The sequence below is a fragment of the Juglans regia genome, chromosome 9, assembly GCF_001411555.2.
Source record: "Juglans regia cultivar Chandler chromosome 9, Walnut 2.0, whole genome shotgun sequence".
Classification (NCBI taxonomy): domain Eukaryota; kingdom Viridiplantae; phylum Streptophyta; class Magnoliopsida; order Fagales; family Juglandaceae; genus Juglans; species Juglans regia.
Genome location: NC_049909.1, coordinates 6,778,548 through 6,797,682, shown reverse-complemented (window position 1 = coordinate 6,797,682; position 19,135 = coordinate 6,778,548). Strand labels below are relative to the sequence as shown.

General features: G+C 34.2%; 1 protein-coding gene, 1 long non-coding RNA gene, 2 other non-coding genes and 1 pseudogene across 4 annotated transcripts; 2 read left to right on the top strand and 3 right to left on the bottom strand.

Moving 5' to 3' along the window:
• The first annotated feature begins 2,690 nt into the window (after window positions 1-2,690).
• On the top strand, window positions 2,691-5,146 carry LOC118349407 (annotated as a pseudogene).
• A 7,070-nt stretch (window positions 5,147-12,216) lies between these two features.
• On the top strand, window positions 12,217-13,952 carry LOC109004008 (thioredoxin-like 1-2, chloroplastic). Its single transcript, XM_018982383.2, has 4 exons — window positions 12,217-12,806; window positions 12,901-13,083; window positions 13,210-13,374; window positions 13,450-13,952. Exons 1-4 carry the CDS (start codon window positions 12,561-12,563, stop codon window positions 13,690-13,692), a joined length of 837 nt encoding a protein of 278 aa, XP_018837928.2. The 5' UTR covers window positions 12,217-12,560; the 3' UTR covers window positions 13,693-13,952.
• A 3,482-nt stretch (window positions 13,953-17,434) lies between these two features.
• On the bottom strand, window positions 17,435-18,329 carry LOC109003941. Its single transcript, XR_001998202.2, has 2 exons — window positions 18,276-18,329; window positions 17,435-17,787 (listed from the first exon to the last, which is right to left on the bottom strand). It is a non-coding gene; the product is annotated as an uncharacterized LOC109003941 (long non-coding RNA).
• On the bottom strand, window positions 17,708-17,794 carry LOC118349524. Its single transcript, XR_004802479.1, has one exon. It is a non-coding gene; the product is annotated as a small nucleolar RNA R44/J54/Z268 family (small nucleolar RNA).
• Window positions 18,141-18,214, bottom strand: LOC118349521. The gene has a single exon (XR_004802476.1). It is a non-coding gene; the product is annotated as a small nucleolar RNA Z267 (small nucleolar RNA).
• Window positions 18,330-19,135: the final 806 nt, after the last annotated feature.

The following is a 19,135-nucleotide window of genomic DNA, read 5'->3' as shown; positions in this document are numbered from 1 at the left end:
TTGGGAGCATTATTAAAGTCACAGCAAGTTTTTGGCATCGTTGCCAGGGAAAGCGGCATGGTTGAAGCAACCCACTTTTTGTAGGGAGGTTTATTGATTTGTGAATTTATTCACAATTTCGATAATATCTTTCCAACTATTTTCTTTCTTTTTCTTGGTTTTTTTCTTTCTTTATTTACATTTATTTCTCTTGCTTAGTTTTAGATTTATTTTAAACTTGTTTGCTACATTATTACTGAGCTCTTGGGTTCGTGATAGAGATAAACATTTGATTAGGATGGAATATTATAATTGTTTATACAATTTGCCTAATTCATCTAATCATTCTCACACACTTGATACCATGTCAATCCATGAGAGTGTCCATGATGAGGGAAACCATGATGAGGGGAACAATATCAACATTTCAGAATATGAAGATCTTCCTCCCATTAGGACTCTTAGAGATTATTTGCATCCCTCTAAGAGTAGTGTTCCATTATGCATTGTATTTCCTCCTAGTGCATATAATTTTAATTTTAAGCTCGGTATGATTCCATTACTTTCTAGATTCCATCGCTTAGAATCTGAAAGTCCTTATCTACACATTAAGGAGTTTGAAGAAGTATGTGCTACCTTACATGACCAGACTTGTAGTGATGAGACCATTAGGCTTAAGTTCTTTCATTTCTCTCTTAAAGAGAAGGCAAAGATTTGGCTTAACAATTTGAGACCTGGGTCAATTGATATTTTGCAAGAGATGCAAACTGAGTTTCTAAAGAATTTTTTTTCCAATCCATATGACTTATGCTCTCAAGAGACAAATGATGAATTTTTCACAAAAAGAAAGTGATACATTTTACCAATGTTGTGAAAGATTTAAAGATTTGCTTCATTCTTGTCCATATCATGGCAATGAAACTTGGCGTATAATCAGTTTTTTCTATAACAGTTTAAGTCTCAAAATACATAGAGATGATGTGCAATGGAGAGTTTTTAAACAAAGACCCCTAAGAGGCTTTTGAATATTTTGATCTTTTAGCTGAGAATGCCCAATCTTGAAATACCATTGATACTTCAGATACATCCAAACTTTCCACCAACCCCTCTAGAAGTAGTAGATACCAACTTAAGGAAGATGATGACCGTAAAGCTAGGGTAGCAAATTTGACTAAGAAACTTGAAGCCATGGAATTTAGGAAAGCTAATGAAGTCACTGATGTGCCTAAAGTGAATGAGGTTTGTAGTATTTGTGAGACCATGAGACACCTAACAAATGAATGTCCTACACTTTCAGCTTTTAAAGAGGTGTTGCATGATCAAGCAAATGCAATAAACATGGTCAAAAAGTCATATTCCTCTCCCTATTCAGAGACTTATAATCTTGGATGGAGGAATCATCCAAACTTTAGCTGGATGAATGATAATGTGGCTACAGCTCCTACTCAAGGTCCTCTCAATTTTATGCCTTACAATGCTCCACCACCAAAGAAAAATCTTGAGGATGCATTGCACCAAATTTCCACAAGTTTGCAACAATTTATGCAAACACAAATAACCATCAATAATCAAATTCCCAAGCCATCAACGACATTAGGAACACACTAACTAAGTTGACCACTTCTTTGAACAATCAAGAAAAAGGAAAATTTCCTACTCAAGCACAACTCAATCCACAAGGTCAGTTTAGTGTAGGTGAATCTAGTGTCAATGGTGACAAATTTGAGTATGTTAAGTCTATCACTACTCTTCAAATTGGGAAGGTCATTGACAAGACCATCCCACCAAAAGAACTAGAAATGTTTTCAAAATCAAAGAGTAGTGATGAACCAAATGAGCCCAAAAGTGATAAGGTTGTTTGTCCTATCCCTACCCCTTTTCTTCAAAGATTGGTTCCTCCTCAAAAAGTGAATCACAATGGTGAAATTTTTGAAGTGTTCAAGCAAGTTAAAGTGAACATTCCACTTTTGGATGCCATAAAGCAAATTCCTTCATATGCCAAGTTTTTAAAAGATTTATGTACTGTTAAGCGCAAGCTTAATGTACAGAAGAAGGCATTTTTTACTGAACAAGTGAGTGCAATCATTCAAAACAAAGCACCTCTTAAATACAAAGATCCAGGATCTCTTACTATTTCATGCATGATTTGTAATTCTAAAATAGAGCAAGTTTTGCTTGATCTTGGATCTAGTGTGAATCTTTTGTCATATTCTATATATGAGCAGTTAGATCTTGGTGAATTAAAACTCACTTCCATAACTTTACAACTTGCTGATCGATCTATGAAAGTTACTAGAGGTGTTGTTGAAGATGTGTTGGACTAAGTGGATAAATTTTATTATCCTGTTGATTTTATTGTCTTGGACATGGACCCCACTCTCAATAGCACTTGCCAAATACATGTGATTTTAGGTCAGCCCTTCCTTTCTACTTCTAATGATTTGATCAATTGTAGGAATGAGTTTTTAAAACTATCTTTTGGCAATATGACTTTAGAGGTTAATATTTTCAACACTTGTAAGCTGCCTAGAGATGAAAATGATGTTCATGAAATTAATTTCATTGAAACACTTGTTGAATGACAGTTTAGAAAAACTTGTTGTTTAGATCCATTAGAGGCTTGTATACTCAATTCTTGTGATTTTTATTATAGTGAAAATTCAGGTATTTCATATATCTATTCTCTCTTAAACTCTTCATAGGATTCGAAAATGAACAAGTGGAAACCAAAATTTGAGAATTTGCAGCCATGCAAGAATCACTTGATACCTTCATGTGAACAAGCACCGAAATTGGAGTTGAAGCCATTACCTATGGAGCTCAAGTATGCTTATCTAGGACCCAAGGAGACTTTTCCTATGGTAATATCTTCTAAACGTAACCATATGCAAGAGAGTAAATTATTGAATGTTTTGAAAAGGCACAAGAGTGCTATAGAGTGGAGCATTGCTGACATCAAGGGTATTAGTCCTCTAGTTTGCACTCACAAAATCTATTTAGAGGACGATGCTAAACCATCTAGGGAGATGCAATGTAGGTTAAACCCTACAATGAAAGAGGTAGTTAGGACTAAAGTGCTAAATTTGTTAGATATGGGTATCATATACCCCATTGCTGATAGTAAATGCTTAAGTCCTACACAAGTTGTGCCTAAAAAATCTGGAATAACAATAGTCAAGAATGAGAATAATGAGTTGATCCCAACCCGTGTTGTCACAGGTTGGTGCATGTGCATTGACTATAGGAGGTTGAATGTTGTCATTAAGAAAGACCACTTCCCTTTACCTTTCTTGGATCAAATTGTTGAGAGGGTAGCTGGTCATGAATATTATTGTTTTTTGGATAGGTACTCAAGATAATATCAAATTAAAATTGCACCTAAAAATCAAGAGAAAACCACTTTCGATCAAGAGAAAATCACTTTCACTTACCCTTTTGGTACATTTGCATTCAAGAGGATATCATTTGGTTTATATAATTCACTTGCCACTTTTCAAATATGCATATTGAGTATTTTTAGTGATATGATAGAACATTATTTGGAGGTTTTCATAAATGATTTTACTGTGTTTGGTGACTCTTTTGATGTATGTCTTTCTAACTTGCAAGCAGTCTTGACTAGGTGTGAAGAAAATAATTTGTTGCTAAATTAGGATAAGTGTCATTTCATTATCTCGAAAGGGATTGTGTTAGGCCATATTGTGTCTTCCAAGGGCATAGAGGTTGACAAAACAAAAATTGATCTAATTTCTAATTTGCCCACACCTAAGATTGTTAAAAATGTTAGATCATTTTTAGGGCATGCTGGATTTTATAGAAGGTTCATAAAATAATTTAGTTCCATATCTAGACCTATGTGCAACCTTCTAACAAATGATACTTCCTTTGAATGGACCCAAGGTTGTCAAAACGTTTTTGATAAGCTAAAAGGCATACTTACGACTACACCAATAACCAGATTGGACTTTGGCTTTTGAAATCATGTGTGATGCAAGTGGTTATGCAATAAGAGCTGTTCTAGGGCAACGTAAGGATAAAAAGCCATATGTGATCTATTATGCAGGTATGACTTTAAATGGGTCTCAAATGAATTATTCTACAACTGAAAAAGAATTACTTGATGTGGTGTTTGCTCTAGATAAATTGCGTGCATATATTCTTGGCTCTCCTGTTGTTGTTTTTACTGACCATGCAATCTAAGTATCTTCTTTCAAAGAAATATGCTAAGCCATGATTAATTAGGTGGATCCTTCTACTTTAAGAATTTAACATTACCATCAAAGATAAAAATGGAGTAGAAAATGTGGTGGCAGATCATCTGTCACGCCTTACTTTTGATGATTCTATGGATGCGTTGCCTATCAAGGATTCATTTCCTGATGAGCAATTGTTTTCCATTGCTAGTTTACCCCGGTATGCTAATATTGTTAATTTTATTGTCACAGGTAAAACACCATCTCATTAGAATGCCCAAGACAAGAAACGTTTCATGATTGAGGTACGTAAGTTTTTCTATGATGATCCTTATTTATTCAAGTATTGTCCCGACCAAATTATTAAGATATGTGTCCCTGATAATGAAATAAATAGTGTCATCTCCTTTTGTCATAATGAAGCTTGTGAAGGCCATTTTTCTTCAAGGAAAACTGTTGCAAGAATTCTGCAATGTGGCTTTTATTGGCCTAGCATGTTTAAAGATTCTCATGATTTTTACAAATCTTGTGAGCCTTGTCAAAAGTTGGGTGGAATGACTCGTAGAAATATGATGGCTCTAAACCCGATTTTAGTCATTGAAATTTCGTATTGTTGGGGCATTGATTTCATAGGTCCTTTTTCATCCTCTTTTGGATACTTCTACATTCTAGTAGCTTTAGATTATGTTTCCAAGTGGGTAGAGGCTATTCCTTGTCGAACTAATGGTCACAAAGTTGTTTTGGAATTCTTGAAGGAGAATGTTTTTTCAAGGTTTGGAATACCTCGATCCATTATTAGTGATGGGGGATCACATTTTTGTAATAGATCTTTTAAGGCTTTGATGAGAAAATATGGCATTAATCATAAAGTTGCGACACCATATCACCCACAAACAAGTGGTCAAGTTGAGCTTGTCAATAGGGAAATAAAACAAATTTTAGAAAAAACGGTGAATCCAAGCCGCAAAAATTGATCTTTGAGACTACCCGATGCTCTTTGGGTTTACCGTACTACTTTTAAGTCCCTTGTAGGTATGTCTCCCTATAGAATTGTTTATGGAAAAGCTTGCCACCAACCTGTGGAGTTGGAACATAAATCTTATTGGTCTATTAAAATGTTGAGTTTTGATTTAGGCAAGGCTAGCCCTTTACAAAAATTGCAAATGAATGAGTTGGAAGAAATTCACAGGGATGCTTATGACATTTCTAGGATTTACAAAGAGAGAATGAAGGTCTTTCATGACAAACACATTTTGAGAAAATCTTTTGAACCATCTCAAAAGGTTCTCTTGTATAATTCTAGATTGCATTTATTTTCAGGAAAATTGAGATCTAGGTGGACTAGAACTTTCATTGTTAAAACGGTTTTCCCTCATGGTGCTGTAGAAATTGAGAACTTCAAGAATGGAAGTAATTTTGAAGTGAACAGACATCGTCTTAAGCCATTTCTTGAGAATTTTTTACATGAGGAAGATTCCATTAATTTGGAGGACCCTATCTATCATGACCAGCCACATGATTAGTTTTAGTGTAGGTGTCTTAGTTAGGTTGACTTTATTTTTGTTTTTCCATTTTGTTTTGCTTTTAACCCTTTCTATAGGTATAAAAGTTCTAGTTTCAAGTCATCACCTCAAGGTACTCTTCTTCATCTCTATTCTTTATTGTTTTACTTTGATTACATTGAGGACAATGAAAGTTTTAAGTTGGGGGGAGAGTCTTGAGATGATTTGCATTTTTGCATGCTATTTTTGCTTTCAGTTCATCTTTCTATGTTTGTTTTTCAAATTTTTTTTTATCTCTATTCTTTATTTTTGTTGCTTTAGCACGAGTATTGAAATTGAAGTTCATTATGTTACTTCTACTTAAGAATTCCATTGCTTTTCATGCTCATTTATGTTCCACTTGCTAACAAATACACGAGTTAAGTTAGCAACAAGAAAAGAAAGTGGGAGAAGTAAAAGGAAACGCCAAAGCTTACCCTAGAAAAAATGCATAATTGTGCTCACCATCCCTCGGATGGACTCAGTACAGGCTCTCTCAAACCCGGATTCAGCCCATGGAGCCTTGCTCCCACCTGCCTTGTGAGACGACCCTACGTGCCCTAAGTGCAGGGGAGGGAAGTCCACTTAGATAGGGGAACTGCTCGGCCCTTCGAGCAGGGGCCAGACGAAGACCCAACATAGCCTGTCGAGTCATCCTAAGGCTCCTCAGAAACCTTCTCCCAGGTGCCAGCTTCAGGATCTGTCCTAAACTTAGCCTCTAGGCAGACGACGAAGACCTCTGCTTCCACCTCCATTGTCAGTTTCAAGAACACCTTCGTTGTTGTTGCCTCGGCCTTAGTCTCTGGCGGGACCATGACGAAGGCCGTGATGGCGTTAATGGAGGCCAACAAGGCCTTGGCCTCTGGAGAGACCACCGAAGCCACATTAGCCTCTGCTGACATCAACAAGATCTCAGCCTCAAGCAAAGCTGCCAAGACCTTCGAGGCAACCACCAGGGGCGTCTCCATCAAAGTAGCTTCATGCTTAAGCAAATAGTCAAAAGGGGACTTAGGGATAAAAACCCTATCTTCACCAAGGTCAAAGACGTTCCCCACACTGTGAACCTGTACCTGCCCCCCAACGGATGGAAAGCCCTCGGCCCTGACCGTGCGTTCATCTCTCTCTAGGGAGGGAATCATCTCAAGATTGACTTCAGGGGGAGGGACAACGATCTTGGACACTCTTGAGGGGTGTTCCAATAAGGCCTCGTAGAAATGCAGCGCCAACATCTCGTCAGCCGAAGTGAGGACCTGGGCCTTCCCTGCATTTCTTGGTGCAGTAGGAGAAGAAATGGCCCGCCCGAGAAACCAGGGGGGGGGGATCACAAACCAAGGGGCTTCGTCCACCTCAGTAGTATACCAGACCCTTTGGGACTCATCAGTGACTACGGAACCACTTGGTGGGAGGCAGCGTAGTCTTGGAAGCAAGAGACTGTGAGGTAATCAAAGCAGCCCCTGCATTAGTCGAACGATCTCAGCCGATGAACAACCACGAGGATGGATGATTGCCCAAATTGGGGTGGTGGAGCAAAGTTGGAACTAATGTTCCCAGGGTCCTCGACCCGAGACTTTTTCTCCTTTCCCTCCAACGGCGAGCTTAGAGGCCTCTTGCGCCCCAAAGAGGCAGTGGGTCGCGTAGGGATGCGAACGTCATCAAAGCGAGAGTGCGCCGGGAGGGCTAGATATCACCTTACGCTAGCCTTCTCCAACAAGGCCTCTGAGTCAACATCCTCTGGGTCCAAATCAACCTAGGCTTGGACAATTTCCAGCCGGCTCTCCTATTCTCTGGTGGGCATGGATCGGACCTTCTTATCCTCTAGCACAACCCGCCAGATGGCACAAACGAGGAACTCCTGCAGAGTTGTTTGTCCGGCTAGGAACTTCTACCCCTTGCCGGACAGATTGAAGAACCGCCAAGTCCAGTCCTTGATTTGGTTATACTGCTGCTCCAAGCTTACCACCATCTTCCCTTGACGCAACTGAAAACTACAAGTATTACCCTTCTCCTTCAGGATGTTGTGGGTCAGAAGGAACTCCCTGGTAGTGAGATATGGGTGCTCTGGGCTAGCCTCCCCCAATGCCTGAAGTCAAATGACACAACAATATGTTAGAATCCTCCAGGCATTGGGGTGGAGCTACGCAAGAGCCAAGCAAAGGAAGTCTAACACGTCGCGAACCGGTAGGCAGAAGGGAAGTCGTAGTCTATTGGTAAACATGCCAGGGTACAATGCCACCCTCAAAGCATAACCCTCGGAGTCGATGACCCCCTATTGAATAGCAAGAACCTTAAAGGTTACAGAGTCTGGGACTCTGAAAGAAGCCTTTAGCAACCTAAAAAATGCAAGAGTTGCGTCTAACCTCTAGTTATACCTATCGAAATGCTGGGAGTCGGTACGAACCTCTGGGGGGTCCAACCCCTAGGGGTTTTGAAGGATTCAGGGGGGTTGGGAGAGCTTGAGCCCTGAAGAGCTGCACGAGAAGTATTCTTGGGTGCCATGGAGATAAAGGATAGAGATGGGATACAAAGCAAGAAGACGAGTAAGAATGAAGCAAGGAGGCAGGAGAGTAAGAGGACAATTTTGAAAACTCGAAAGGAGAATGAATGCAAATGGACTTAAAAGGGAAGACCTTGGGTTTAAATAGGCACCTGTGATGTTTGGAGTCCTCCAAGTCACGAATCACCACACACCATAAAGAAAGGAGCCAACAGACACAAATCCCGCAATATGCGCTGCACTAAGCGGTGAGGGAGGGAAACCGTCAGCCGTCAACTAGAAAAGGGAAGTTGAACAGGCACACTCAATAGCCTATCAATATGTCAAAGACGTGCCATCGAAACGTCCCCAGAAATAAAGGAATTCCCACCGAACACGCTCAATAAGAATTGGTAAGGTAATTGGAAGGAATATTCTTCCATGGCCCATTGGGTCAAGCCTGGGTTAGATTCTAAAGCCCCCTTTTGGGCTAAGTTCTCTCTTTATAACTGCGTGGCAATCGGCGAAAAGGGCACAACCCACCAACCATGCTAGTAGAAAGGGATGCATCGCGCGGGAAATGGGTGAAAGGTGACAGATGGGACATGCAGACCCTGATATCTCCCTATGATACCTAGCATTAAAAGATCTTTGCCAACAAGTGAATGGGAAGTACAGACAACCCTTCATTTTTTGATGATGGGCATGAAAAGGGGCAGCACCTATCACCTATTGTCGAGGCACTACCCGGAGAGCCACGTCACATTAATGACACCATTTTAGACTCCACACTACATTAAAGGCTTTGACTGGGGCTACTGTGGGGTGACGTGAACCCCTGACACAGGTTACGAAATGTCCCTAGAAATCTCGTATAAAAATCACGCCTTAGGTATGAAGAACTCTCTCTGAACTCAATTATTATTTCACAATTCCTTAAGGCGATATACTGACTTTGGCATCGGAGATTCCCCAGACCACCATCGAGCCATCCCCTTCATCTCTGTATCTGCAGGTAGGAAGACCTTGATCCAGGTTGCCAGAACCTTGCCCAAACGTACAAAACACGACATTAACATTCATCTTAAAAAGATTGATTTTTGTAATTGTTGTGCATGTATTTTTTGGTTAGTTAGAATGAAGAATTGCCGCGCTTGTTTTAAATGGTTTTTTTTAATATCAAGTTTATAATATAACTTCTATAAAACTATTTGTGAAGCTAGCATTTCTTGACTTATTATGTACGAATGCATAAATTTTAGTTTTTGTTTAGATCTCTTTCTTGTATTTTAATTGTACATCTCTTCTCAAATTCGCTTAGTTTATATACTTGTTTATTACGTTTACAACTACTCTATAATTTTCAATAAAATATTATCATTTTTAAGATTTATTTTAATTTTTTAAAATTGGAATAAAAAAAATTTTAAGGGTACCTGTTGCCAGGATACCGCCCAGTAATAATCGTTGTGAGTGCCCTTAAGCAAAATTCTATTTTTTAATTATTTTTCATTTTTTTTATACATATTTTTTCAATATTTAAAATTTTTTAAAAATAATATAAAAAAAATATCAATACATTAATAATCATCCTAGTAAGTAAAATAAAAAAAATATAAAAATAAAATTAAATATATAAACAGTTGAAATGAGAGAGTACAATGAGTCGATATAGTAATATTATTCAAATTATAATATTATATTAAAGAATTATAAAAAAAAAATTACAAGAAAAATTTAAAAACATCACAAAAGTTCAGCAGAGACTTTGTTCTAGAAGATGCCTTGTATCCATGGTTTTTGGGCAAACCAGGATTCCAGAAATCGAAACCGATGGGCATCATATCTATCCATCCATCTTTAATCTCTATTAAAGGACATAGAAAGCTGCAACCAAACCCGTGGGCTATGACCTCTGCACACTTTATTAATTTATCTCACGTGTATTCTAAAGCGGTTTTATGTGAAACCAACTCACGTGCATGACTTATACACCTTCATTTCATTATCTACATCCTCCTATGTTAGAACTGTGTTTGGAAGTTTAGGAGATGTTTTAGAAACGAGATAAGATAAAAAATTTATAAATAATATTTAAATAGTTAAATTATAATGTTTTATAGGTTTTGAGAGACGAGAAAAAAAATTAAATACGAATATTATAAAGTTAAAATATTATTTTTATTTTACAATTTGAAAATGTTGAATTATTTTTATCTTCTATGTTTTGTGTTTTATTTGAAAGTTTGGAAAAGTTGTAATGTTAGATGAAAAAGTTAAAAATTTGAAATTGAAAATATATATATTTGAATGATATTTGGATGTTGTTGATATGTGATGGAATGAAATGAAATGAAATGAGATGGATGAGATGAGATAATATGAGATGAGATGAGATCAAACCATCTCAACATCATCCAAATATCCCCTAAAATAAAATAAGATGAGATGAGGTCTCGTTTGTTTTCGCAGATAAGATGAGATAAGATGAGTTGAGACAAAAGTTGAAAATTGAATAAAATATTATTAGAATATATTTTTTTAATATTATTTTTGTTTTGAAATTTAAAAAAATTGAATTGTTTATTTTATTTTGTATTGAAATTTAAAAATTTGTAACCATTAGAGGAGATGAGATGATAATGGTTGTGAAAACAAACAAACAATTCATTACTATTCATAAATTATTTACCATAATTTCACTACAATTTATAAACTATTTTACTATTATTTACAGATGATTTGAGATATTCATACCATTAAAACGTGTTTCTAGCACCAAATCCAACCGTCTATAGGGCCTCCTTTGGATGTTGAGAATATGATATATCTTATATCATCACATCTCCTTCTTAAGCATCACTAAAAGTAAACACTTTTTATTTTCAAATTTTTAAACTTTTTATGTAATCATTAACTAATCATTACAACTTTTTCAAATTTTTAAATAAAATATAAAAAATAATTCAACTTTTTTAAATTTTAAAATAAAAATATAATATCCCATAAGATAAGGATAATGGTAGGTGGTATATGAGATTTCACATTACTTGGAAATGAGAATTTCTTGCTTTTTATAAGGTTCCAATGTGGCTCTAATTGTATCATTGACTAGTCCTTTTGGAGTATAGGTCATGTGGTTTGAACCTTCTATTAGAGCGTTACAAATAGTATCAGAGACTATCCCAACCAGAAATGCTTTCATTTGTAACGCCCCGATAAAAGGCCCAAATCACATGGTCTATACTCCAAAAGTACTAGTCAATGATACAATTAGAACCTCATTGGAACCTTATAAAAAGTAAGAATTTCTCATTCCCAAACAATGTGGGATCTCATAAACCACCTACCTTTATCCATATTATATGGGGTATCACAATCTACCCCTCTCAAATTTTCGATGTCCTCGTCGAGCCTGTCCATTGTAGGAGGTATGGCTAAAATTTCGTATTTTTGATTGGAATGGACTCTGATATCATTTGTAACGCCTCAATAGAAGGCTCAAACCACATGACTTATACTCTAAAAGAATTAGTTAATGATATAATTGGAACCTCATAAAGAGCTCTCATTCTCAAGTAATGTGAAATCTCATACACCACCTACGCTTATCCATATTTTATTATGTTTTTATTGTTTTTTCTTCTCATTTTTATGCATCACATCCTAACTATTTTAACCAATTTTTAAATTTTATAGATGTACTGTTACTGTTTTCTTATTTTTAATTATTTATAAATATGATATATTTTAAGTGATTTTCCGAATATTTTGGGTTGTATTTATTTTATTTTTATTTTTATTTTTATTACTACCTGACATTTCATTTTTTATTAAATTATTAAGAACTGGGACCTCGTCCACGCATTGCTGAGGCAAAACACAGTCAGCTCCGCGGTTTCGTGGGACATATCTCTACCCGACACGCTCAAATTCGGCATCAATTATCCAGAAGAAAAAAAATTTGAGAATTCAGTTTTAGAAACTGGATAAAGTATTTATCAAAAAAGAAGGAAAAAAAAAAAGAAACTGGATAAAGTAATATCCAAATCGCAAAGATCGCGGCCCTTTTCCTTTTTATCTCACTTTTCCTCTTCCTTTGATAGAACAAACAAACTCTCTCTCTCTCTCTCCAAACCACGGAAACTAGTCAAAAAGAGCGGATTTCCTGTCAAATCGAGCGCTTTTTGGTTGAAAATTCGAAGTGGGCATTGCTTGGGTTTCCGTTCGGAGGATCTCCGAGGTTTTTCTGCCGAACTTTACATGCCCCCCTACTTCTGATTCCAATAACTGGTGCTTCATCCAAAAACTGAAGTGGTTTTGGTTGTTTCGTGTTATAAGCCCCCCCAAAGTACTCCGATTTACATTCTTACGATGGCTTGGTCGATGAAGAGCTTCCTTTACTCAGATGGGTTGAATTTGAATGAAACTATTCTTGGCTCAAAATCCAGAAGCATTTGTGGGTTTTATCCCTCCTTTGGTGTTTCACCCTCTAGAGACTCAAAACCAAGAGCTTTTCCAGTTTTGGGGTATGATTTTATGGGAAAGCCCTTACTTGTCTCAGATCAAAAGGGTCATAGACGCTGGAGTCCCAAATCCTCGAGCAATTTCTCTATTCATGTATGTAAATATTTATCTTGCCTTTTGGGGATTTTATATTTTGAAGAAATTTGTGTTTTTTATTGCGTTTCTAGAACTGATGCTCTGATTTCAGGCACAAGCATCAATCTGTGTAAGCCGAAATATGAGATGGTGGGAGAAGACTCCTAAACCCAACATGGTGGAGATTCAATCGGCGCAAGAACTTGTGGATTCGCTGCTTAATGCTGGTGATAGGTTGGTCATCGTCGACTTCTATTCACCTGGTTGTGGAGGCTGCAAAGCTCTCCATCCCAAGGTATATTTGATTTCTGAATGGTATTCAGAAATTTTCACCTGTTTTTTTCATTAAATTGTCCCATCACAAAGTTTTATCGAATTAATTTGGTTATTAAACCATAAATTCGGATTCTTGTTTTTTCAGATCTGTCAGCTGGCTGAGTTGAACCCTAATGCGATTTTTCTTAAAGTTAACTATGAGGATCTCAAACCCATGTGCCACGGTCTCCACATTCATGTCCTTCCATTCTTTAGGTTCTATAGAGGTGCAGATGGCCGTCTATGCAGCTTCAGCTGCACCAATGCCACGGTAAGTTCTACTTCTCATAACTTTTAAAGGGGTATTTGTATTCCATAATCCAAGCCTAAATTTCTGGCATTACAGATCAAGAAATTCAAAGATGCATTGGCAAAGCATGGGACTGAACGATGTAGTCTTGGGCCAGCAAAAGGTTTAGATGACTCTGAGCTGATGAATTTAGCATCCATTGGTGAAGTTTCAGTACACTCACCATTGCCATCCACCAAGGAAGGATGTTTGGAGAATTTGGTTGTGGAAAGCATAGAATTCTCTGGTGTTCTGAAAAAAAGAGGCAATATGGAAACCAGAAAGGAGATGCTTTGTTGAAGCTATCTATCAAGGATAAAGATTATTAGAGATTGGTTATGGGGTGAAGAAGCTCCATGTTTTTTGAAATGGTGCTCATCTCGTTTTTACTTGTATATGTATATATATATATTGTTGAGTTTTCCATAAGCGGGCTTCTGGGTTTTTTGAATTGAGCCCTGCCAGTTTGGTTATCTGTTATTGGATTGGATATTGTGATCTACTATAGAGTTCGTGCAGATCCAGCTTGATTAATATTTAAATCTCAGTTATGGTTTCTCCTTGTATACATGTTCTATATATCCACAGCTGCTTGTAAGACCATGAACCCATCAAAATTTAATTGGTCCAATTCTCAAGCTCAAACCAAGCAAATTCAAGTAAATTGTATTTTTAGGTCTTGTTTCTTTTAGATGAGATGAGATGAGTTGAGATAGTTGAATAAAATATTGTTAGTATATATATTTTTAATATTATTTTTATTTTGAAATTTGAAAAAATTGAATTATTTATTTTATTTTATGTGAAAATTTAAATAAATTGTAATAATTAGATGAAAAAAATAAAAAATTTTATAAAAGGAAACAAGGCCTTAGTTCCAAGTGCCATGGCCTTAGTTCTAAGTACCAAAGAAACTCCATGTTCATCATTCGGTTAAAAATAAAAATAAAAAATACCAAGCCGTCAAACCAAAGCTGAATGTTTGGTGCGGCAAAGTAGACTTTCTCTTTAGATAACAAAGGACTTTTGAGTTTCTTAAAAATCTTCAAAATTCAAACACTAGATGTATATAATAAAGATAAATAGAAAGTAAAGATAATTGGGAAAAAAAATATTTATCTTTGAATCACGACCTCTTCTATAATATGCATCTTAATTTATTAGATTTTGATAATTTATAATCTAGAAATGATTTTTACTATTAAGATTAAACCTTTATATTTTTTTATTACTATTGAATTTAGCAATTAGAGCTTAAACAAAAGTTCAGATTGTTTAAAATTTGATATTATAAATAGCAACAAGTTCTGATAGTTGGATGGAGCTGCTGCACTTGAACAAAGCTCATTAGCTTTGTTTCACTCAAATTTTTATTTATATAAATCTTATATTTGATTATGAAACGATACAACTTTATCGTAAAACTTTATATTTATTATTTTTCATGTTATTATTTTCTATATTTAAAATGAGAATATTTAAGATATTTAAAGAGATTAGAGTAAATTATGTTCCTAATGCTAAACATGTTACTTAACTTCTTATGCAGGATCTAATCACTATTAGAAAAAGGTTACTTTGCCTTTCCATTTTGTCCATTCTATTTGATCGCTGGTCAAATTATTATTATTTTTTTACTTAGTAATTAAGAAAGTAATTTTAAATGTATTAATATATATTTTTTATTTTTTAAAAATATTTAAATGTATTAAAAAAATATGAAAAAAAGAAAAAAAAAACATCAGTAAGAGTGGGAGTAGCTCCCACTCATCACTATTAATATATAAACTTTATAAAGATATTAGCAAAAATTAAAATTTGTTTGTAAAACTTGTATATAAATTTATAAAATAAAATATTTTATCGAAATGATGCAATTGGACTTTGGAGAAGAAATTCAAACACATTCAATATTAAAGAAACTATTAATGAACATAAAATCCAATTTGATGAAAAGCTCAAACTTGACAGTATTCAAATAAAAATTATATAAATAAGTCTTGGTCATCCCTTATAGTTTAAACTCGACTCGTTTATATCCAACTTGGAGCGTCCTCAAACAAACTTCCACAAAAACTAAAGATCTTCGTACTTACGTCACAAATTACAATGATCAGCCTGGGAAATGTTTGGTATACAGCTAGAGTATGAAAGTCTTTGTTGAGTTTTCAAGAAAAACTTGTCCCCAAAAATTACCGTAATTGCACAGTAATAAAAAATTACCGTAATTGCACAATAATCAATAAGAGTGTAATCGGTTCGATTATCTGATTTTAGATCAAATTTAAAACCAAAATGATATGTATTAAATTTGTATTTTTAAGAATACTGGTTTATCTCCTACCCCGGTACTATTAATAATTTATTATTTAATACAAAACTATTTTATATATAATTACATATTATATATAAAAATTATATAAAATATAAAACATTATAATATATATATATTAATCAGTCCAATCCAGTTTTAGAAAAAAGAAAAATCCAAACTAATCGATTTTAACCCTTTTTAAGAAGAATAAACTAGTACCGAACCGAATCAAACTTGATACCAAACAAAACCCACGTTCAGCAACTTCTAAAGAAATATATAATACATTCATTTAAAAGTAATTGGTAAGGATCATGCGTGCTTTATTTAATGAGAATGAAGCCATATTTAATGAGAAATGTTATAACTAAAAAAGATTTAATAAAATTAAATTCACAAATTGACATAAATTCATACGATAATCTAATTTATAATAAAAATAACTTAACAATTTATCATATCAAATCAAACCACATTACTTTATAAGTTTACTTTTATAATATCTCGCTGTAGCTAAAACATTTATCACATTTGATAGCTCGACGTTTAACCCATTAGATTCTAATGTCTGGCACCTATTTTAAAAAATAAGATTATGATTTTTAATACCCATATGGTACTTTTTTCCAGTTAAAATTTAACTAGAAATGGCATTTTGGATATTTTACATAATCTCTAGTTACTATATATCTCAGGTTAGATTATGTATAACTTTGGATGAACTATTAAAGTAATATTTTTTTAATTTCTTTTTTTGTAATTTCATTATTTTACCATAAAAATGAAGAACCCACAATGCATGTAAAACAATGTGACACGAACAATTAACAAGCACACAAACATAAACAATTATTCACAAACACATTTTTATGGCACCACTAGCTAAAGTTAATTCAAGAACCCAGCAATGCTTACAAAACAACGAGGTTTGAAAAACATATACAAAAAGTTTTCACCATCTTCAATTCAAGATGATGATTCTTCATAGAAAATAGGTTGTTAAATCGATTTTCATACTTGCCCTGCTTCATGCATAGTACAGTAATTAGTCATTTGTTTTTTGTGTTTTCCAATTGTTTATATACAGATAGAACAACTCTATTCTAAGACTCTACACAACACACCTTCATCGTCGCATAATATGATTTAGAAGATAAATTTTAAAATTTAAAATTAGAAGAAGAATATATCCCACCATGCAATATGTAAAAGTGAAACAAAAATTGAAAATAAATGGTGTTAAAATGCATTAGACATTTAAAATTTAAATAGCAACATAAAACGGGTTCACCGACCAGTCTACACAGACAGTTCTTAAGAATAACTAATATCACGAAACTGTTCTAAACAAAGCTGAGTAAGATCACAAACAACAGATGAATCATAAACAATTGGAGAAAACAAGAAAGATCAGAGGATGCTGCAAAAACATAACAAGATGACCCAAAAATTATGGTTGCAGCATACAACACATTCCAAAATACAAAACCCGGCATACAATAGATCTTCATCTGTTCAAGTATAATCAGTTAACACCGACTTTTAATAAAAAATTTAACGCAATCCAAACTATTAAGGTAATTTCACCAGTATGAGATTATACTTACAAAAAATTTACTTTTCAAAATTATGAGTAATTTTACTCCATTTTATTGAGAGTGGTATCTGGCTCTCACTAAACATAGGTTCATCATTTCCACAATAAAAAGGTGAGCAGTCCAGGAAAAAACAGATAATGAAGTGCCTCAGATTAATAAGAACGAATCCCAGCAGTCTCATGGTAATATCAAAATAAGAAAGACATAATCCATTCAAACCATGATTCATAATATGAAAATAGTGCAATGTTGAACACAGAGAACCCCAGAAGTACCATACCCAAGAACGTATAGTTGGATTAAAAAATTTCATACAACTTAAAGACGAAATAAGAACAGAACTTGGAAAACAAGACACAATGCTTATATCTTAAAAAGCACATATGTTAGTGAGTACAAATACTCTGCATCAGAGAGATTCCCATTAGAACAAGTCATCATCCTCCAAAGGAGTACAGATGTCCCTGTCTGTTTTATCATCACCTGCAGTGTAGTCCATATGCTATCAAATGAATGTGATTTCCAGAAACCAAAAAAAAAAAAAAAAAAGAGGTGAGCCAACGACTATGCTGAGCATCACATATTCAAGAAAATATAACAAATAACAAAACTCAAAAGAAAAAAGAAATAACAAAACAGAGAGAAACTTTGAACTCAAGCAAGAGTATTGATAATCTGCCCCGTTGCCGATGAGATTTTGGAAATTGAAAATATTTGATGTATTTACCGAACTTTGTAGGCAGGCAAAGCAACTATAACCATGTTAATAAAAAAAAAAAAAAAAAAAAAAAAAAAAAAAAAAAAAAAAAAAAAAAAAAAAAAAAAAAAAAAAAAAACCCATGCCTCAGATATTTGATGAATTTCACAGAGATCAGTCTCAAAGTATATTTAACACCATCACAGGCACAGACAGATTTCACCAGAGTCTTTAAAGAAACACGGAACAATAAAGATGAATCGTAGAATTTGACCTAAGGCGTGAGAAATAAAGCTAGGTTTGAGAACACTAGACCTCAGAAACCAAAAATCCTTTGAGGAAAGAGTGTTCTAGATTTAGGGTTTGGGTTTACAGTGTTTATATAAAGCGACTGAAAAGGCAAAACGAAGCCGCTTCGTTCTCTTGCATAAGAAATCACGACCGTTGATTTAAGGAAAAGAAAAACAAAATGAAAAAATAAAAAATAAAGTATGCGAGGAAACCATTGTCACTTTATGAAATGAGAAAAGTTGGTTGAAAAATAAAGGCTAAAACAATTTGACAAAATTTAGGACTAGGATACACAAATATTCTTAATCTATCTAATTTTATTTTATTTTATTATTATAATTTTTAAATTTTTTATATAAAATATAATAAATAATTTAAAATTTTCAAATCTTAAAATAATAATAATATTAAAAATAATATTTTAACAATATTTTATTCAACATATCTAAAACCATCTCATCTCATCTCACGATACAAACGAGCCTTTAAGTCATTTGATGTATTATATCAAAATATTTTAATTTATAAATTGAGTTTATATTTATAAAATTACTTCATAGATATAGTATATCTCAAAAGAAAATATTAATTTGTTTGGTACATATACGTACTTAATTTCTCTTATTTGATAATTGATATAGTTAAAATAAAAAATGTATGGTATCTACATTATGCAAGCCGAGATTGAAAAATAGTTGCAATGTTACCGCCGTAACAAGTGCGATCAAATTAAAATAAAATATATGTGCGATTAAATTGAGGTGACAATTAACTCAAGAGACATAATATCATTTTTTATTATCCAAAGAGAAAGTATCAAGTAGAAAGTAATGTACTTTTGTT